The 23,964-nt window shown below is 31.9% G+C and overlaps 1 protein-coding gene across 1 annotated transcript in view; it reads left to right on the top strand.

Moving 5' to 3' along the window:
* LOC143253247 (carbonic anhydrase-related protein 10-like) overlaps positions 1-23,964 on the top strand; it is a 121,751-nt gene that overhangs the window by 66,153 nt on the left and 31,634 nt on the right. The window contains exons 3-4 of the mRNA XM_076506792.1: positions 3,547-3,683; positions 16,691-16,885. Coding sequence (XP_076362907.1) covers positions 3,547-3,683; positions 16,691-16,885 — 332 coding nt within the window. The remainder of the gene's footprint in view (positions 1-3,546; positions 3,684-16,690; positions 16,886-23,964) is intronic.

Raw genomic sequence — 23,964 nt, 5'->3', positions numbered from 1 at the left:
TAAAACTGCAAACTAAAAATGAACATTTAATCCTACAGTTTCTGATAGCTTAATAGTTGGTTCCACTATATAATCATTTCGTAGCACTTGGAACTTTTCGAAAGGGGGAATATTTTTCTAAAATGACAAATAAAGCATCAAAAGCAGATTAAAGTGAAATCAGATCTTCGCTGTTAATGAATAAGGATTTTATTATGACAGGTAACCAAACACCTCATTCCTTACACATTTAGCACTGCAGGTTTTAGAAGGAATAATAACAAACATATGGTTTGTCAAAAGAAACTATTAGCAATAAAGGCATGATTGTAAAGAAGGGTAACAAAATCATCGAATCGTGTGAGAATTGTTTATTTGTTTATTTTTGAATTTCGCGCAAAGCCTATGTGGGAATGTATGACTGATTTGATTCGTGGAAGATGTAATTTTAAATATACTTGTTAATTTTCTAGATCATTTATTGAGAACACTATAAAAGTAGACACAAGATTCTTAATTTTCTTTCGGTTTGTTTTCTGACTTACAACGTTAGAAACCGGATTTTGATACCTGTGGTGGGCCGATCACAGATAGCTCATTGGGTAGCTTTGGGCTTAATTAGAAGCAAATGATGCTGTCAGACACATTGTGCTACTTCGTGAGAACAGTACACAAAATCCGACGTTTTTTGGCACATTGGAAGGTAAAATGTTGATTGTTTGTTACATCCGACTGGTTTTGATAAAACAGTTATCGTTATTAGGCTAGAATCTATAGTGTTAGCTCAACCTATACTTAGGGTTAGGATGAGCTCATTTTTAAAAACAAGGTTAGAAAAGAAGAGAAGAGATTAATTCCCTAACTTACGATTTACTTTCTTACCCTTGTTTTTAAAAATGTAACACCATGGGTTACATTAGGCTTACATTAACCCTACGTTTACGAAAGATCAACCTTTCGAGAGAGTTCGGATTATAGGATTTTATATTTTTTGGTTGAATTGATTTTTTAACGTGTTTTCCCAGTATCGTATTTGTATATTATCTTATGTTGTTTATTCAAATATGATGATATAACCTAAGGCGTAGAAATAGAATATCTACAATTTATAACCAGCAAGTTTAATGCTGCAACGTGTCTTGGATCTTTCATTCTAACGTTGTGACTTGGTGCGGATTTTCTAAACTTGTAAATAATCTGGATGGTCACGCAGGTATAATGTTATAATGGCGTGACTCTACTGAACTTAGCAGGAAAGTAAAGGACACCTCATCAATTTACCTTTTACATGCTGGTATTATCTTGTTTAAAGTTGAAAAATGTTGGAGACAAGAGACCAAATAGCCTGGCCTTCTGTTTTTGAGGAAAACGAGAGTATATCCCAGTATGTACTTACCATTGTGACTTTAAACACAGTATACAGACAATCTATTGAACAGATGCTTCATCATTTTTATGATAATCCTGTGCGAACTGGTATTGAAAAGTGTCACTTTCTTTATATAAAAGACATTTAATTCAAGCTTTACCATTATTCATCGAATCATCCTCTCTTTCATTGTTAAACAAGGACAAATTGCGCTTGTGATCGGATCTGTGAATGTGTTCGAGAAACACAATATAAAGATTAATTAATTTTAATTTTTGTTATCGCTCTTATTTCATGCATTTTACATAAGCAGAAGTTTAATACACACGTTTAAGCGTTTATGTTTACTTGTATGAGAGCATTTGAAAGGCCCATATGTTATACATGATGATTAGCATTTCGAGCAAAGATAATTACAAGTAACACGCTAATTTAGAATAATCATTATTTATGTTGTTAAGTAGTGTTAGCTATTTCCTCAACGTCTATCAATATTTTTGAATTCCCAAATTAATATAATGTATTAATATGCTATTGTCCTTTCTAAATTACTGTTTTTATTGTTTTTTTTCATATTTTCATGGCAAATTAGTTGAAGTATGCATTTTCTTGTCAAATACTTCCTTCTGCCTTTTTCTTTTTGTTCCTAGTTCGATTATATGTTACCTTTTATTCCATGAGAAACTTACCTAAGCTTTTGTTATAATTTATTTAATTACTTCTTACAATTATTCGCTCTGCTTGTAACGTTCTTGTTGTTTCAAAAGTAATTTTACGGAATTATTATGCTAAAATACGGGATTGAATTTCCCGTGGTGAACAGAGAACAAATAACTTATTGTAAAATTAAAAATTAAAAATTTCTTATGATTTTCCGGCAGTGGAAAAATTTATATATTGTAAGCATAAGTTTCAAGTAATAATTATTTTTATATTAAATACTATAGTTTTTAGAAACATTACTTTTAGATTACTTACATTTTTTATGTTTAATCTTTATAATAACTCTACAAGAGAATAAAATAAATTTTGAAACATATCTACAAAGATTTAAAATACACATACCAGCGAAAGAAAGAAGTAGAAATAATGAATGTAAGTATTGAAATAAATAAATATTATCTAACTGGGGTAAGTGTTCAGGAAGTACAGTTATGTTTCATTCGAGTAAACTTTTTACTGATCTCACGAAAGTATGTGTAACATTCTTAATTATAACAGATTGTCCAACTAAAATGACTAATCGAGGATTCGGTGTTCAAAAGAGGGAATCATAAGTTTGCGTGTACAATTTTACCTTTTTCTATTTTATTTTGGTGTGCACTTAGTCTTACCTATGAACCTTGGACTCATACTGTCGTAAAAAAAACTGTTAATTGTTTGCCAGTTCAGTTGTAGTGCTAAAAATGTATTAGTTCACATTGGTGAGGTTACTTTCATAGAGACGGAGAAAACTAAAAACACAACCCTTTAACCACAAAGTTTTATATTTATAAAGAATAGTGTTTTACTTAAAAATTTAATTGTAACGATTCTTTAATTGGTGTTTTAGGCGAAACACCATTCATGACGAAACAAATGGGAAAACGGGCGTAAACTGCCTTACAAATATAGCAGAATTTTATCGAAAGTGTTTTAATGAAAATAAATAATAAAATAAGTGTTTCAAGTTTCATTTTAAAGGTTTACTAATGGAACTTGTACTACTAATTCTTTGTGCGCGGGTCAAACGATTAAATAAAATGATTAGATTTTAAAATAATTTGCTGTATCATTGATATAATTCTTAACATTTGTATAATACGTATTATAGAATTATTTGACAAAGTTAGAAATAACCAATCCCATTTAAATTCATGCATTGATGATAGATAATATTAAGCGATGATTTAAAATCACTATTGAAATGTCAATGTCTTTTTTTTCGAATTTGCTGAGCTTCTCAAACTCGAAATTAGTTTGAAATGTGTGCTAAGAGTAACACCGTAATTTTATTCTAGGATCCACTAATGGTAAAAAATAAACTAAAGAAAGCAAAATGTGAATAGAAATCCTAAGGAGTTTGAAGATTTTTTAGAAATACAACTACTTTTAGCATTTCTAGTTTTTTTCCAGTTCGGTGTTTATTTATATAAACTTTTCAGTAGCCTAGTTTTTAACATGTTTTGAGGTACTTAGCTTTATACATTTCTTTATAGGCCCAAATTTCTGGGGCTTGTTAAATCCTGACTGGAAGCTGTGTGACAAGGGTCGTCGACAGTCTCCAATAAACATGGACCCTTCAACCCTTCTGTTTGACCCGCAGCTTCGACCCTTGCAAATAGACAAGCTTCGTGTAAGTAACGAAAAATAATATTCTTGTATTCTTTAAACATTATTGTCTAAACAAATACACTTCTGGGGATAATTTAGTCAGACTAGTAATCCTATTGTTTTAACACTATTATTTCAGCTTACTTAATACGTCAATGATTTGTTGTTATACACATACTGATACAAGCACATTTTGCATTTTTATAAAATGAAATATATTCTCAAGATCTTTATGTTCTCACACATTCAAAAAGAACTTTTAGAGTGCTGTGATCAATTTTCCCCACAGTTATGTCGATATAAGCTTCAACTGTGCAAAGTTTTATAAAATTTAATTTTTTTTAAGTACTGTGATGTCCTAGGGACTCATGGTAATAAATAGGACTTATCTGAAGTTCTAAAAACAAGAAGATGAAAACAAGTAAAAGGAAAACAATATTAACCTTATTACAAGCCATATAATGTATTTTATCTCTTACCTTTATACAAATACGATTATAAAATATTACAGTGTGAAAAGAGAAACAAACTTTAACAAAAGGGTATCAAAGAAAAGATAGGCCTAAAAAAACATGAGAGCACTCTTTAAATATCCCATTATTGATCTCAATAAGCATATATCATTTTTGCATTCTTGCTAACAAGTAAACATTCGCAAAAAAATTAAGTTAATAGATATTCAAAACATCAGAAGACCCTTCCAAAACGTATTATTTTAAAAAAACGGCAGATAAATGTGCTTGAAAAAATAATTAATTTAATTCATTGTAGTTTTCACCAGAACTGAGATATTAAAATACATATAATCAGATGAACTGTTCTCTTTTCCAACAATATTACACCAGAACCGCCAAGAAAATTTGTGAAATAAAAACACTATAAGTTAGCTTAATCTAACCCAACTTAATAATAATTTAAAGTAATGTTAGAAAAATGCAGGAAGCAAAAGCCATTTTTGGTTCAGTTGGTTGAGGTGAACTTGTCTTTCTTTGTGTCTCTTATGGTAGTTAAATACAATAAATAATCTGTAACTGTAAATTATAAAATAATATATAAAGCGTGCACATGAATTCAGTATTAAGATATGTTTTTATTTACAGGAGAGCTTATACAACATACCTTACATAATACGTTATTGTTAACTTAGCTGAAACATTGTCAACAACATGAAAGTTGATTCATTCACCATGCATGACTATTGCTTACTTTCTCTTTTTATTTTCAACAATAGACGAGTATTTTACTTGCCTTTGGGAATTTAGGTTTCCACGGTGATGATCAAGTAATGTGACCATGCCCAAGTTATCTACCTATGACAGACCAACGTGTGTTCGAGCAATGGATGCCGTAAATTGGTTTCAAAAGCCAATGATACGAAAAGAAAAGATTGCTTTCTTCTCAGGACAAACTTCTTAGGACACCGAATGATTTTTACGACTTGACTATGTACAAAGATTTAAACTTTCGTAAAAGTATCTGTATATATCTATGCGTATCTATAGACTAATGTCTAATTACTGCTATCCAAATCAAGCTACTAAAGATATAATGAGAAATTTATTCTAAGAAAACTTCTGAGATACAAGCACAGGTGATGTATTAAACAAATAGGAGCTTCCGTCGTTATACAACTGAATCAAAATGGAAATGAAGGCAGAAATTAAAAGTGTATTATCTGTAGGCCCAATGAATAAGGACTTTAAATAAAGAACTATATTCTCAAGATAACTGAGGGCGTAAATGAGAATTTTACCTTGGATTAAGGTAAAATAGTGAGAGGCTTAGTGAAAATAGGAGTTATTTTTGTATATGTACAGCGGGAATTTATTTCAGAAAAAGAAGAAATTAAGCAAAACCAAAAACGTACTTGTAGTAGTTGATATATTCAAGATTTATTAAGAAACAAACTCTTCCTAGACTTAAGTATAGTGCTAATATTAATTAATAACTGAGCTTGGAGGAGAGGAGTATGCGGTTACTTTGTAATGTTTCCACAGACCTAATAAAATTAATCGAAAAAAGGAAAAAAAATACAATTTCATAAGCTTATAGTTTGACAAATTTATAAACGCTAAATACCGAAATTTAGCTCAGTAGTTAGTGAATATGTTTTTGTAATAAGTATTACATAGTATTGCAAACAGGTTTAACAAACTGAATATTTTCTTTGACATCTGCTCTCCTGTTTTGTGAGTCAGGAAGTATAATGCAGACAAAAAAAGAAGTTAAATCTCATTGAATGTGATAATCTCACTAAAGAGGCCCGGCATGACCAAGTGGTTAAGGCACACGACTCGTAATCCGAAGGTCGCGGGTTTGAATCCCCGCCACACCAAACATGTTCGCACTTTCAGTCGTGGGGGCGTTACAATGGGCGGTCAATCCCACTATTCGTTAGTAAAAAGAGTAGCCCAAGAGTTGGCGGTTGGTGGTGATGACTAGCTGCCTTCCATCTAGTCTTACACTACTAAATTAGGTACGGCTAGCGCAGATAGCCCTCGTGTATCTTTGTGCGAAATTCAAACCAAACTCACTAAAATGTTTTAAATGCTTTTCATAGTTATTTTTGTGGTTTTAGTTAAAGTTAAGATTTTTTTAAATATTAGGAAAAAGTATAATTCAGCACAGAAGTTTTAAGAGGGTTTGTGGAAAGACTAAACTGACTACATGTGTATATAATAATACGTTAGTTTAGTTTTATATTTCAACAGCATATTGTACTTGTTTTCTTTAAGAAGGAACAAAATAACACACATCTATCTGTACAACAGTTGTACGTGCCATCAACAAATGACATTCATTTATTTGAATAGACCAATACTTCCTTTGCAAAGCAGTTCCTAACATAGTAAGATGGTGTCTGCTGAAGAAAGAATTTGTGCACGGTGCATTATCATGTCGAAAGAGTTATATTCTTTTCATAGAATTTCATCAATGGTTGTAAAAAAATTTAAAATATTGCAGAGCATTTGGCTTCCTTAACTATGACTAGTGGAACAAATCTAATTCAATTGAAAAGGGGATCATTCATGGGTCTTTCAGCTAGTTTTCAAACCCAGATTTGTCTAAACGAAGTAAATAATGAGTAACAGGATTAATTGCTCTACATGATGGTTTGCTACTTTGTTTTTATAATGATAAAAACAGTGTGAAAGCTAAAGCTTTGCATGCACAGCTTTAATGAGCAGCTTATGAGGTAAAATTCAACATTATTAAGCTCTTAATAGACAATTTAATTCCCAGTAGTCCCGAACTCTCATTAAAGTACTGAGTGATTAATGAATTTAATGCCTTATGTGCAATTTAGTTTCAAAACGTGTCTTAGAGTTAGCATGAATTGAATGGAAGTTAATTTGGGTGACTAAGTCAATTGTTGGTCATCATAATGTTCTGTGATCATTCATTTATTCAATACATAACTAACAGTGAATTTAGGATGAGGTTTTTCAAATACTCGTGTTATTATTGTTGCACACGTCCGTTAGCGTCATTTTTCGTCGAACTCATACCGTTAAAAACCGAGTTTCGATACCTGTGGTGGAAAGAGCACAGATAGCCCATTCTGTAGCTTTGTGCTTAATTCCAAACAATCAATCAATCAATCAATTGTTCCTTGTGTGCCCTGACTCCACGTGGTTGTAAAACTTTATAAGTTATAGCAGTTCAGTGGGTTGCAGAGAGCAGATGAAATATAAACGTTTTTAACAATATTTATTTGTTTTAGGCGTTCAGAAGGTAATGCAATGTTTTATATGACAGAAATTGTTCTGTTGTTCCTTAATAGATGCACTCTAGAAATGTGTAGTTTATTAATTTATTTTTGCTTGTGATATGAATATTGTACTCAATTCTACACGTCTTTCACATTTGTTATTTCAAAGTAACGTATTTATTTATCGACTTTTATCTTTAATAAATTATTAAACATTACAGACTACACATCACACTACAGGGATATCCTGTCGTTGACGTGAAGTTAGCAAAGAGAAGGTAATAGCTCGGATTAAAGTAATACGTTAAAATATAAATAGCAAATAATACGTTTTTCAGGACAAAAGAGACAAACTAAACAAATATACAATATTTCAGTGGCTTATTCCAGCATTTTATGGATTTACAACACTAAAATTAGGAGTTCGATTCCAATTGGTGCATTCAGCAGATAGCCCCATGTGGCTTTGCTATAAGAAAACACATACACACATTTATTCAATAAAGCCTTTAATACAGAATCTTTGTATGAAGTATGTATTAGATTCGGTTAGAATGTACGTTTTGACGGGATATATATGATACCAAACGATAGTAAACGCCAAGAGGAAAGCTTTATGATTCGATAAAGTTCACTTTCATGGGTAAAAATGAGAGCGTTCCCTACTTGAAATGGTTAAACAGAGCGGTGAAAGAAGTAAATTAGAAGGTACACCGTAACTTCATGACCAGAAGCATAATATTTTAACCACTGTTGGTTTCCGACAAAATGCAAAAATTACATCTACAAGAATGAAAGAGGCTGATTCTATAAACTGAGACACTTAAGATAAGTAGATGAACAGCAAGACGAATAGGAAAGAAGTGAATACATCTAAATATATATTATAAAAAAGCCTCACTGAAGGAGCTGTATGGGAATGGAAATATTAATACTTGAAAAACATAAGATGTTTATGTTGTTGAAATACGGTATTCAAGGTTTCTCCTTGTTTCAGTTGTATGAACACTACCATTATAATGGTATAATTATAATTCGTTAAATCGTGATTAGTCCTTTGTGATAATTTTTCTAATTTGAAAAAGTTTACTCAAATTACATAGCGAAAAAAACTGAAACTTTCTCTCCAAATTACACAAGACCCGGCATGGCCAGGTGGTTAAGGCGCTCGACTCGTAATTCGAGGGTCACGGGTTCGAATCTCCGTCACACCAAACTTGCTCGCCCTTTCAGCAGTGGGGACGTTATAATGTGACGGTCAATCCCACTATTTGTTGGTAAAAGAGTAGCCCAAGAGTTGGCGGTAGGTGATGATGACTAGTTACCTTCCCTCTAGTCTTACACTGTTAAATTAGGGATGTTTAGAGCAGATAGCTCTCGTGTAGCTTTGCGCGAAATTCAAAATAAACAACAAACACTATCAGTAGATGAAACCACAGTCCTGTGTAAGCAATAGACGATTCGACGCTTCTATATTCACTTACAAATTAGTAGAAGGTTTTAAAGATCTGTGTGAATAAGTAGACAGTTACGCAGCCTTTTGTAAATCAATAAACGGTTCCACAGTTCTTTGTAAATTAATAGATGGCTCCATAGTACTTTGTAAATCTGTAGACGCTTTTACAGTTCTTTGCAAATCCGTGAAAGGGTTCCATAGCTCTTTGTAAATCAGTAAACAGTTTCACAGTCATTTGTGAATCAGTAAACAGTTTCACAGTTCTTTGTAAATTAATAGATGGCTCCATAGTACTTTGTAAATCTGTAGACGCTTTTACAGTTCTTTGCAAATCAGTAAAAGAGTTCCATATCTCTTTGTAAATCAGTAAACAGTTTCACAGTCATTTGTGAATCAGTAAACAGTTTCACAGTCATTTGTGAATCAGTAAACGCTTTTACAGTCCTTTGTAAATTAGTAGATGGTTCCATAGTACTTTATAAACAAGTAAATGGTTTCACAATCTTTTTATAAATCATTAGACGGTTTCACAATTCTTCCTAAGTAAGTAGACGATTTCATAATTTGTAAATCAGTAAATATTTTCACAATCTTGTGTTAAATTAACAAAAATAAAATAAAAAATGGCAGGATATAACAAAATACACAACCACTATATTTTGGATAATCGTCCAAGTTATTCCGTGATGACGAGAAAATCCACTTGTAGAAAAAATTATGTGTTTAAAAACGGCTGATATGGGTAGAGAGAGCACTAGTAGAGGAACGAACAACGTTTTGTCCTTCTTTGGTCATCGTCAGGTTCACAAGGAAAGAAAGAAAGGGTTACTGACCGGTAGCTGACTACATGTTTGAAGGCGATTGTGTAATTGAGTGTAGGAATATTGAGGGCGTGCTTAGATGCTTGATTATATTTATTAATATAGGTATAAAGGTGTTCCTTTGTATTGGTTTATTTTGGGCTTGAGTTGTTGTGTAAGTAAGGCTTCTTTAATTTTGCGTTTATTTGTGTTTTTTCTTTATTTAGTATTTGGGTGTTTTCTATGGTTATGTTGTGTTTATTTGATTTGCAATGTTCGAACACGTATGAAGGTGAATTATTGTGTTCTTTGAATCTGGTTTCCATTTTTCTATTTGTTTCTCCAATATAGAAGTCGTGGAAATTATCACATAATTTCCCAAAATAAACCAATACAAAGGAACACCTTTGTACCTATATTAATAAATATAATCAAACATCTAAGCACGATCTCTATATTCCTACACTCAATTACACAACTGCCTTCAAACATGTAGTCAGCTACCGGTTAGTAACCCTTTATTTCTTTCTTTGTGAACCTCACGAAGACCGAAGAAGGACGAAACGTTGTTCGCTCCTTTACTAGTACTTTCTCTACCCATACCAGCTGTTTTTAAACATATAACGTCCAAGTTATTATCTACAATGTTCATGAAGTTGTTGATATGTGTGAAAACGTGACATAAATACCTATTCTCTTAATCCAACTCACTTTACGTAGTACATAGAGTATGGGCATTATAAAGAAAACCGTGTTACATAACCTAAATATTTTTGTAATACTCTAGAGGTTCAGATATATAAAAAAATATTATGTGTTTTTGTGTGTAATTACTTTTGTAAACAATATCATCAAGTTCTCAAGAAACTTCGCTATTGCTTAAAAGTCGTTTTACATGTCTCAGAAAAATACAGTCTTGGTCAAAATGTATGCATATTCTGTTACAATCACTTACAATCCACTTTGACGTGTTAACCTGATTAAAACATGGTCGTCTCTGGCTATAATTATCACCGTCTACAAGTAGACTTTCCTGGGACAGTGTTTCTTGCAGTCCGTTTCATGATTCTGGCTTCGATACACTGGGGTTACCGTATTGTTCTAGTTATGACCGTTTGCTTCCTACCAGTTTTGAATAGTTGAACAATTTTACGCCATATAACTTCTAGCACGTGACGAGGCATGACTCTACACCAAGTAAAGAAAAACTGTCTGAATAAATCGTTGATTTGTTTCGAGAAACGTTATACCAAAAAACGCAACTTTTTATACAAAACAGGTGTGTATGTGTGTTTGACGAACAAATGCTCTAAACAACTTATACAGAACAGAATAATAACTCGTACATTTTGTCGTGTTACTCTGGCATTTATTCAATAATTATTCACCGCATGTAAACAATAGCATCAATATAGAACAGTATGCAAATATTTTGGCCAATATTGTATTAATTTCAGATCAGCAAATAAAATACTTGCTTCTTATTCCTCTCTAATGCAATATTTCTAAGTAGTATATAACATTGATTTGTACCATACAGATATTTGTCAGACTGTTGTATGAAAACTGAAATTACTAATTTATCCGTTTAGTTATATCTAGCATTCCGATACTTAAAGACTGGATGTGGTTTAGTGGTTAACGCGGCGAAATGTGAACCTATGGGTACGTGGCTTGCGTTTTGTTGACTCGAAAACCCTGATCTGTATTTCGGGACAGTAGATGCATAATCAGAATAGTCTAAAAATTGGTGAATATTGTTGATTAGTTCAAAAGTAGAGATAACTAAGGCAAATATTTCTTTATACGAATTTCAAAAACAAATAAACCTATAGTGAAATTAACTAATACAGTTAAAAATTGTAGAAATTTTGCTATATTTTCTCATAAAATATAATTTCAGATAGTGTTATCAAGCGTTAAGGAATTTGGATCAGGTATTCGGTACGTTAATAAATAATAAAACTACATCAAAACTACATGTTGGTGTTTTGGTATATTTTTTATAGCAAAGCCACATTGGGCTATCTGCTGAGCCCACTGAGGGGAATCGAACCTTTGATTTTAGCGTTGTAAATATATAGACTTATCGCTGTACTGGCTGGGGGCTACACTACATCAAAATGTGCAAAATTAGTTGTGCTTAAGAACAAATTATTTTGTACCTTTTACAAAAAGTTGATTTACTAAGCGTATAGGTAAAAATTACTTGTTTGTTTGTTTTAATTTCGCGCAAAGCTACATGGGGGCTATCTGCGCTAGCCATCCCTCATTTAGCAGTGTATGACTAGATGGAAGCCAACTAGTCACCACCACCTACCGCCAACTCTTGGGCTAAACTGTTATCAACAAATAGTGAGATTGACCATGACATTATAGCGCTCTCACGCCTGAAAGGGCGAGCATGTCTAGTGTGACGGGGATTCAAACCCGTAAAAATTGTTCAAACGTAGCAAGATAGCCAAAATACAATTTAAATATTTATTAACAACTGTTGAAATGGAGAAGAGTAGCCTATATCTTTCTGTACTTTGGATAATACATAGAAATACAAAGATAAAAAACACTTGTTTCATTTGATTAAATTATTTTAAGGTTCAGTTCATTTTCAGCTAAAAAAAATATTTTTATCACAGTACAGTTGATTGTCAAGCTTTTATTGTGTAAGTTTTCAACCTGTAAAATTAAATTAATTATCAACATAAATGCAAAAATATATTTGTTTCACAGTGGGTCAGCGCTAAGTTGGACCTAATATTTATTACTGTGTGAATTTCTAGATATTTCATTTGCATTATTTAATTTGATGCCTTATAAACATTTTTTTGGTATTCAAAACGGTTCCGACGTCCTTTGTACATAATTTGTTTTTGTTTTAGGTATCAGATCGTGTTATATATAAATAAATAAACATATACATAGACAGTCATGCGGCTTGAAATAACTGTATCTTTAATATTATCTTGTCTCTCTCTAATTGGGTTATTTTAAGGTTAATTGTTAATTAAAATATTTTCAGCTAAAAAAATGTCGTTAACTGTTCTTTAAAATTGTAGTAAGGGCAGTCTTCGTAGTAAAGCAAATGGGTGGTGGTTCTAAACTGTTAAATCATAAAACAAATAAATAACCCGTATGATACGTAATTATGAATACATTCAAGAGTTGGAAATTCCAGACATAACTGTTGAAAATATCAAATATTTGACGTATTTTACTGCTTACAAAAACAAGAAATCAAATGAAGAGTTTAAGTCACGAGTGTTGTCATAATAGTCATTCAGTGTTCAGTGAAGAATATTCCAAAACGAAATATTCTTCCAAACTTTGTTAGAGCAATTTTCTGCACCTTCCTAAACTAATGTGGTTTATCGTAACTTCTATGAGACACGAGTATTTTTTTTTTCATATTACAACTTTCATCAGGGCATTTGAAAGCAAACAAACGAAGACAAAAATAATGGTTCTGTGACTGTAGAATCTTGATGTGATATCACAAGTTTGGTTTGTCATACTCACTCAGCACGAAATATTGGCAAATGTTAAATTTATTTTCGTTGACCGGATATTTTATATACACATAGAAAATAATATCTGTTAATAGATGTTAAAATAGATGTTTATACATCAGATATATCCAGTCAAAGACACGCAGTTGGTTGCTTATTGAGATTAATAACGTGAATAGATAGATACCTAAATAGATACAATGAATTTCTACCCTCTTTATATATCAACAGTACTAAAAAGCTTAAAGTACCAAACCAATACTGATAAGAATAAACTGTATTGTATTTCTTTTGCGGACGCACCAAAACATTCTCACACTTTTAGCCGTGGGGGCGTTATAATGTAACGGTCAATCCCACTATTCGTTGGTAAAAGAGTAGCCCAAGAGTTGGCGGTGGGTGGTGATGACTAGCTGCCTTCCCTCTAGTCTTACTCTGCTAAATTAGGGACGGCTAGCGCAGATAGCCCTCGAGTAGCTTTGCGCAAAATTCAAAAACAAACAAACAAACAAACAGATATTTCTTTTAACATTTGCTAGAAAGGAATACTCATATTTTTGCAATATAAAATGCTCATAGTTAAACTACTATACCTTAGTATTTTTGTGATGAAAGCAGTATTCTCAGATGACTATAGCAACAATTTTATAATTATAAAATATATATAGACATATGTGTGAAAAGCCATTAATGTAACTCGAAATGATTAGAATACAAGTGCTTATTATTGTTTTTATAAACATTTTTGTCAAAATTTGGTAAAATATAGACGAATTTTCCTAGGATACGAACTGTTTGATGCCAGAATAACTAATAATCTCTGTCAGAGGAAGTTGTATTAATTTAATGAGAACAATTCTGAAAGTAAAATCGATCGTTGGACTTAACCGAATTTCCTTAATATACATGATATATTAAATTTCACAATCGTACAAAGTGAGGTACAGCGTTTTGCTTAGTTGTCGGAGGTTTACAATATTTGTTTAACGTTCTTAAGAATGTTTGTAACGCACACGTCTTTGCTGTATTAAAAAGTGTAAATATTTTAGTTGTGTTACAGGTTAATGCCTATCGTTGTCATTAATTAATAAGATAGCTGATATTCCTTGTAGGTATACACATTGCAATACTTACAAATTTGTATTCACAGTGTGTATTACATACTCACAAAAAATATGTATGTATATATTTTTTGTACTGCAAATCATCATTAAATTTGTCGTACTGAGAAATTTGATTCTAAAATTACAAAACGTAACAATACATCTATATACAAGCAATATGTAATTATACCAATCATATTTTGAAGTTAACTCAAAATGCACTGGTACATTGTATCGCGTAGAATATGGTAAAAGTAATTATAAGTACTTATTTTTCAATTTGCAGCTACGTTCAATACGACTGTTTAACTTGTTTCCTCTGATTATATATCATTCGATAGCGTATACACTGTAGTTCCTAACTTGTTTACAGCCACTTTTATCTACCAGTCGTCATTTTACAAACCTTAAACACAATATTATGTTCGTTACTGTGACAAAAATAAAAGAAACGTTATTTTTAGTATAAATTAAGCCCATAAATAGCACCTTTACTCTTAGCTGAAATATATGGAGAAACGGTAGCAACGCTTGCAGACAGTCAGGTTCTACGTATATACAGTTTGGAGAAATTAATTTTCACTGGAGTTCTGAATCTCTGTTGTGTAATACAGTAAATAACGGAAGGAAAAGCCATTAAAAACACCATTCAAGTAATTCCTGACAATCTTTTCAACCTTAAATTCCCATTTTAGCAGAAGTAAAAACTATAATTTTCTCTCTGTATAGTTAATTCCCTGGTGTAAAGAAATTGTCCTACTTTTACTTGTACGTCTAAAGCATATCTTTATTTTATCCAAGTTTACAACATTTTTTTTCCTTTAATTTAGAGCTTTTTTTCTATATTTCTGTTAGTTTGGTTTGAATTTGGCACAAAGATACACGAAGGCTATCTGCGCTAGCCGTCCCTAATTTAGCAGTGTAAGACTAGAGGGAAGGCAGCTAGTCATCACCACCCACCGCCAACTCTTTTGCCAAAGAATAGTGGGATTGACCATCACATTATAACGCCCACACAGCTGAAAGGGCGAGCAAGTTTTTTGTGATTGGGGGGATTCGAACCCGCGACCTCGGATAACAAGTCGAGTGTTTTAACCACCTCGCCACGCCGGGCCTTTTCTGATAGTGTATGAAACTCGGGCCTTGTGATTCTCTGTGAACTAATTATCAATGTCGATTATTTTATATTGTATATTATGAGCAACATTTTTTTTGCGTAAAATACAACAACAATCCATTATTGTAGGTAAAAGAATGTGTTATTATGACTTGAATAAGTTCTTTTCTTGACCTGGACTAATTTCTTACCAGTCGTCTCACAGAACACTAAAAATGTTTGAACAGTTAAAAATGTTAGCGTTGGATGTTTCTTTGTAGCACTAGCCCCGGAATTTAGTTTAGTTACTATATAATGTGAATATAGCAAGATGTTTGTGTCTCATTTATTTTAAAAGAGAAAGTTATATGACTGTCATTCTAACCAGCCGTGGAATTTGCGGTCTATAATAAGCACACATATATATATACTAGATGTAACGTACATTAGTGTGATAATAATATCCTGTCTACAACAATCCTTGCATAAGAGACGTGTTTAAAAGTTGAGCTGGTATCCTTAAGGATAAAAACTAGATAATATTATTAAAACTGTCAACAAAAAACGAAATAGGTGTAAAAACTGTCATAATATACAAATCAATTAAAAAACAGAAGGCAAACAAAACTTTCATATCACACAAAACCATAAAAACCAAGATAATATGTAAGATATATAAAAACTATATCGCAGAGCGAACCCCAATCAAAAGCAGAGTAGTGTCAAATTTGCTTTATTAATGAACAAATCAGTAACAACAACAGAGTAGTATGAAAGTGTCATTACGTATAAACAATTAAAAACAAACAAGCAGAGTGTAATAAGTTATCAATATGTACCAACAACAACTAAGAAAAACGAGTGGTATTAGACATCATTACTTGTCAGCCAACAAAATTGCAGATAATAGAAGTAACTCAACAGAAACATGAGGCACGTGTTTAACTACTGTGAATTGTGCAAAGATAGTGTATGAACAAGCAAGACTATGCTCTCAAACGTCTTGCTTAAAAGACTCAAAATATCTTCACTTTCCATTGAAACAAAATAATCTTGGATTACATATACTACAAAAATAATGAGTAAAAGTTTACCATTATAAAACTCTTAAAATTATTGAAACTCCAGTTGATAAATTGTGTACGTTAATTGCAAAGGTTTTCAACTCTAATTGATGTTTCATCTGTTAATTTTAAAGGACTGCAACTCAAACTGGTGTTATATGTGTTGTTTGCAAAGGATTGCGTCTTCAATTGATGAATTGTATGTGTTGTTTGCAAAGTATCGCGACTCCAATGGATGGAGTTTATGTATTGATTCTAATGGGTTAACAAAGTATTCTTTTTTTCTTAATAGGTGAGCGGAATCCTCCGCAATACTGGCCATAGTATTATATTTGACGCCGACACGAGCCCCGCAGTAGCCGCAGTTAATGTCACTGGCGGTCCATTGTCTTACAAGTACCGGTTACAGCAAATCCACATCCATTATGGACGAGAAGATAGCAGAGGTTCAGAACATATGATCGGTGGATACGCATTTCCTGCTGAAGTAAGTTTGTGATGCTTTTTATAAAGACTTTATATATGAATATGTACTATATATTTTACATATTTCGTAATAATTGTAAAAGTATGTCTAAACCCTCTGTGTTCAAGCATACTCTTAGCAGAAGGAAATTTTTCACTTTTAAATAGGAATTTCAAGTTTTGATATTAATAAAAATGCCTGGATAAGTTAAAAGTAATAGACCACTATATGGATATTCACCAAATCTTTCATTTTCATGGAATGGTCGTTATAGCGCTCGATTCGCAATCTGAGGGTCGTGGTTTCGAATCCTCGTCACACCGAATATGCTCGTCCTTCCAGCCGTGGAGTCGTTATAATGTGAGTCAGTCACACTCTTCGTAGCCTAAGAGTTGGCGGTGCGAGATGTTGACTAGCTACCTTTTCTCCAGTATATCACTACTAAATTATGAACGACTATCTCAGATAGCCCTTTTGTAGCTATGCGTGAAATACTAAACAAATAAAACTTTATTTTAATGAAGAGATGTTCACAGATAAGGGATAATGGGGCTGTTTGGCCACAGGGATAGGTTAACACAATATCAATAATTATCATATACCGAAGTTGGTGTCATGACTACCGACACATATAAACATGCATCACTTTCTGTTGTAGTTTTAATGTGATCAGAAGAAGCCTCTGTCGTGAGCTAGATTAAAAATTGATATTTTCACACACATAAGTGAATATTTTCAACTGTCAAAATTTTGTTATGTTATATTAAATTCTTTTGTCAAGATAATTTAAGTCACACATTGTTTGAAAACGCATTATTTGAGTTATATAATATGGTGGCACATAATTCTGTTTGATAACTGTGATTGGGACGGCACTAACAAGTCGTTTCTCGCAAAATGACGACTTAGGTCACGCTGACACATTTCACGCGTGTTAACCAGCCTTCATTCAGGAATTCGCATGCGTTTTTTTATGTTATTAGGCCAAAGATACATAGATATGTTAGAAAAAAATGTTTAGATCACATTTAATTATTTTTCACTGATCTTAAGTATTGGAAATATGAATTAACATTTTGTAAATCTATCATTATATTACTTTCTTCTCATTTGCAACCCCAGTGACAGAACAGCATGTCGCCAGATTCGTACCATTAAAACCCCGCTTTCAACACCCCTGGCGGGTAGTCCACAGATAGCCTATAGTGTAGCTTTGTGTTTAATTTTAACACAAACAAACCCTTCTTATTATTTTATTGAAATATTCTTCTAATGTTTGAACTTCAAACTCTTTTTATAAACGTTATATTGAAAGACAGTTAAACTGTATTTCTTTCATTTTCATAAATGTGAACTAAATGTATTGATGTGAATATAGTGTGTTTGATTTAATTTCATTCGCGTCAACTTACCCTCAGAGCATGTGTCAACTTACTCAATGTACGTTGATACATAGAGCATTTTTTTCTGTTATGTCTATTTATGAGAAAATTAGCAAAGGAGTAAGTGATTTGTTTTTCTGTATAAGAAAAAAAAAGATGACTAGTTTATGTTAACATAGAGACTTTTATATTTTCAAATTCACAAGTTCCGGTCTCCTTACCATTCTCTAGTATGCTGCTGACGTGAAACGTTCTGTATGATCAGAAATCTTTTTTAAACTAAATTACAGTTTATTGTTTATTTTCTTAATAAAGGGTTTTCGTATTTATAAACCAATAAAACTCTTTGGATCATTTCATTTTGAAAACTGACAATATTTTATATTTATTTTTAATGTTCTTTCTATAGTCTAGAAAACACGAATAAAATTGACTCTTGTATTGACTACATATCAGTTTAATAATCATGAAATAAGTACTTAAGAATTTTATTTCTTACAGTAATACGTTTTAGCTGGGATGACTTCCTTAAAATATCTTAAATAGGTTATAATAGAAAGGAGAATTTTTGTTGCTACGATGCTATAGTTTTGATTATTTATTTCTAGTTTAAAACACCTTTTAAAGAAGATATCTCATACATCATTTGCCAAATTAGTATTGAAACAAATTTTGCTACTACTAGCGAAAACGCTCGCATTTTAGTTCTTCATTATATAAAAATCATAGAACAACAACAAAAAACTTTTCATTTTTAATTTCATAATGCTAAAAGTATACTGAACGAACATTAAAAAATAACGCTTTACAAAATGACGACGTATTTAGACTTGCGTTTGAAAGTTAAACATCAAACTGCAGTACTTTAGAAGTGGTTTCAACTTAATATCAATACGGTTTTAATTGTAAATTTTAACTTGATGACACCCTTTTTGTTGATGAGTTATGCTATTTATGCAACACTAGCTTATATGTAAAAATGCGACTACTTTGTATGTATGGACAAAAGGTGACCAATGCCAAGGAATAGAATTCTTAATACAATAGTTGCATGAGTCTTATAAGCGACATTATTTGATTTGTAATCTATACATATTACAAGCACTGAGTGAAGAAGTTTATTTTGGTGAAAGAATTAGGCACCGACACTCATTGTACATAGCTCTCACATGAGCTATGGTGTTTACGTTAAGAAACATCTTCCTTGTACTAATTTTAATGTTTTAAGAACAATTAAATCAGTTATTAATAACTAGCAGCGTACTGCAGTTACATCGTCGAACATTTGTTTTTCTTGTAACTTTGTTACTAGAGTAAGTTAAATGCGAAATCTCTTTTACTTTAAGTTGTTCTTAACACCCAAAATAATGTTTATAATCACGTAACTTAAATTTTATGGTGGTTCTCTTCCACAATGGTTCAATAGTTAGAGTTTAATTGGTCGTTAGCGTGTGTATTTATTAATCAGGGCAACACCTGAAGGTCACTCTAATGATTAAGTGTCAGGTAAGTACTTCAATAAGCAAATCAACGTTCTTTTAGCTGTTAGAATGTTAATTTGTGAGTCTGCACTAGATCAGCTGCATGTATATCAATCACGTAAACTGATGTACGAATTAACTAGAGTTAAATCTGATCCTAACGTCTCAGCTTCTGAAGTCTAACAGTGATTAAGCTAACCCAGATACTCTAGCTAGTATCATTTCGAAGAGTAACGAAGCGTTAAATCTAGCGTTGTGTGTGTCTAGCAATTTACTTCTGATAGAGACAGTACCAAGAAGCTTACACATAGATGTTAGCACAGTATAGACATATGCTAGCATGATATCTATTATCTCCCGTATACTGTGGTAAATATAATTAGTTGTATGTGCTAGTAGCATATTAATTAGTCTTATTAATAATAACAATGCTCTATGTGTTGAAAGCAAAATACATTTAAAATGTATTTATAAGTAACCTATTTTTTTTCACTGCAAAAAGCTCTCCTATAACAAGTAAAACGCAAATCGTCTGTTGTTTGCATGTCGATGGTGTTGTCAAGAATAAGTTTATTATTGGTAAATTCGTTTACAGTCTTAATAACTAACCTTTAATAACAAAGTTTAGTACTACATATGGTAAGTTAGTGTTAATTTTTTAATGTATTTAAACGTGGAATGCGTTAACGTAAAACTTACAGGCTGAAGGAACACCACATTTAATATTATGATTCCATCTGACAAACAACTGGAAAGTTTATGGGTTAACAAAACACAATATATTAACATAGTACTTCAACCTGTAAATGTGTTTGAAAGCTAATATTATTAATTTTAAATCCATTTAGAACTTTAATAATTAATCGAACGTTTTATCTGCCGTAACAATAGAATTCAATACCATTGTAATAGAGTAAGTTAAAAACACATGAAGTAAAGAATATTTTAGAACAAAACTGATATAAACACAGAAAATAGACAGTTAAATTCCACTAACACTACGCACACTTCAAGCAGCATAAGAAAAAGAGAAGAAATCACGTAAAAGTAACATCGGATATGAGTTTTAAAAACAACTTAAATTAGGACTTAACGCAGAAACTGAACGATTGTTCATAACATTTGAGATACCAGTGTAAAAACTATTAATCGTGTGATACCACTATTATCACTCATCGCAAAATAACATGATGATTTCGATGTAAAATTAATTTAGCCCAATGGTGTTTGATATTTGAGGCTATGCAAAACGGAGAAAACAAGTTTTTCTATCATACAATAATTTATTCCGTGTTAAAGATTCAGATCTTTGCCCTCCTAAATCATTAAGTTCAATCATCTGAGAAATATTCAACTTTAATACCAATACTTCCAGGTTTTAATTAATTTATCAGCATTATAAAAGAAAAAAAGAGAGAATAATTTCACTTCAGCAATCACCGTGTGATTTATTCACTCCAATTACCCTTCCTGTTTTTTTTTTCTTTTGCTCTTTTGTTGAAGTAACATCTACATTTTTTTACTAGAATTTATTGTACATCTTATGAGTCTCAAGAGATATTCAGACGTTAAAGGATATTGAGAAGCCATTATCTATTATTTTTTGCTCGTAAAGGTTTAAGTGGGGATATCGCAAGCATGTTTCAACGTTATATCTAGTGCAGTTTTGTGAATCACCTCATAGAATCTTTGACATCTACGTGTGATTAATATGCTAAGAATTTTAAAATTACAGTGAGAATCTACAACTTTAGTTCTAATGTTGATAAAATTGTATGTGAAACTTAAACGAGATATAATATTTTCTATGAAAAATTTTCTTTATAATTTTCTGTATATACAGTATTTGAAATAACCATAGAAACAATGAAGGAAAAGGCCATTTTAAATTTGAATGGAGTTTTAACAATTGAAATGGATATCGTGAAAAAGTAAAATATTTTAAAATTAATCCTACTTTATCATCAATGTTATTTCTAGTTTAAGTTTGTTTGAAGTTAAACACAGAGCTACAGAGCTGTCTGTACTCTCTCAACTATCGGTATCGAAACTCAGTTTCCAGCGTTGTCAATCCGCAGGCATACTGTTGTGCCACCGGGAGGCGTTATTTTTATATTTCTTTTATTTTTATTAGATATTTAAATAATGTAAACATTTCGTCTGGAGCCGTTTTACCTATAAAGTTGGATAAAATGGATCTGAAAAGAAATCGTACCAAACTGTTGAAGTGGGCATTAGATCTATCGCAATAGAATGGGTAAAGTTGGATACATGTGCACTTTAAGGTGAATACAGCATTGTCCGGTTAAAATTTCTTCAATGACACAGAGAGAAATGGTATCAAGGTCAGCGCACGATATCTACAGTATAGTATGATTGATGATCGGTACAAGTTCGAGGCTTCATCTTGGCCAATCTTGTTGTTGGTTTAGATAAATTTGAAGGCACCAAGACTCTGATTATTAGAGGCAAATTGTAGTCCATCATATAATTTCCATACGAACGTAAGTTATTGTTCCAGTAAGGCAGTGATTCAAAATATACAACAAATGTTGTGAAATGATATGTTGACGGTAAAAATACTAATAAAACTCATGGACTGTTCAGTATAAAGCTGTGATATGAACAGTTCTTAAGTTGTACGAGCTTTCGTGAGAATAAACAAGAAGATCTAAAGACACATGGATATCGAAACCCGGTTTCTAGTACTATATGTCCGCAGACATACCACTTTGCCACGCAGAAGCTTAAATTAAGGAAAATCCCAATCGAATATATATATATATATATCAGATTTTTTTACACATACTGCAGCAAAAATGGAGTGTTCTTAGCTAATTTAAACTACTGTTTTTCATTTTGCAAATTACAGAATTTTAAAGATGAATGGAATGTCAGTGCTAAATCAAACTTGTGAAGTTTCAAAATTTCTTCTACCAGCAGATTAAGTTGTTGTGTTTATCTTATCACAGTCGAGGTTTCTTTTTCTTAAAGTCAGTTAATTTATTTAATTTTACAGTATTAAAAATCTCTTTAAGACTAAAATATTTGTGTCAAACGCTTTTGTATGTTTCTCGATTATTACGGATACGTTAAACTGTTATTTATATGATACTAAGACCAGAAAAAATAATGTCTCCAAAACGACTTTACTTGTATGTGTATATGGGGTTATAAAATTAATTCCATAAACGTGATTGTGATGACGTTGGTGTTATAAAAACAACACCATCAAAAGTAATGGGAAGTCAAAAGCCACTTAGAAATACGCCCTTTGGAAATAAAGTTAAACGTGGATCTTAAATTGCACTACTGCACACAGTTTATAAACATTAGTATCCATCATAACCAGCCAATCAATAAGTTTTTAGTTAAATAGCTCAGACGCATTTCAACAGAAGTGGTTACTTGGTGTATACTTCGTGGCATGATCTTCTTACACCCAAATCCACAGTAGACAGTACTGAACAAATTAAGACCAGTTACTTTCTTTCTTTGTGAACCAGACGATGACCGAAGAAGGTCGAAACGTTGTTCGCCCGTCTACGTAAAATATTTTCTCAACCCAAACGAGCTGTTTTTACATATATATTTCTCTAGAAGTGGGTTTTCTCGACATCACTGAATTTGAATCTAAGTTAATAATTCGTAAAATTTTGAAATGGCTTCTGAAGTGCGGTAGAGATGTAACCCAAAGTATAGTGCATTTTGACTTACTTTGCTAGATACGAACAGCTACTATCTAATCTGCAATAACATCAAAGATTGGTCTACTCTTTGCTAAGATCTAGTGATAAGATATTATACCTTGTCAGAGTTTGTCATTTCAATATTATTAGGCATATAGTAGGTATGCGTACTGTAGGTAATCAGTCTTTAACGAAATATATTGCCAACAGCTTCTTGAATACCATATCAAATTGTCCGAATTTACGGGTGAGTGTGTTATAAAAGTATGCTTTTCCAGTTAACACCTTCTAACATTCGAATGTGAGGTGAGAAAACTCATGTAGGGTGTTTTACGTAATTTTGAGGATTTTGATCTGGTATTATGAAACTACGATTCTTTAAAAATCAGCATTGATCACAAAATGATCAAAGTTTTCTTGGCTAATCAAGGAATGAGGTAAATTCGTGATGAAATAAAGAAAGTATAGTTAAGTTTTGTATCTCCAACAAAGTACATGTAAGTATTAAAAATTAAGAATATATTTGTGAATATGTGTATGATGAACGT

This window comes from Tachypleus tridentatus, chromosome 6 (genome assembly GCF_004210375.1).
Source record: "Tachypleus tridentatus isolate NWPU-2018 chromosome 6, ASM421037v1, whole genome shotgun sequence".
NCBI classification, from domain to species: Eukaryota; Metazoa; Arthropoda; class Merostomata; order Xiphosura; family Limulidae; genus Tachypleus; species Tachypleus tridentatus.
This window is presented reverse-complemented; position numbering and strand designations above follow the sequence as displayed.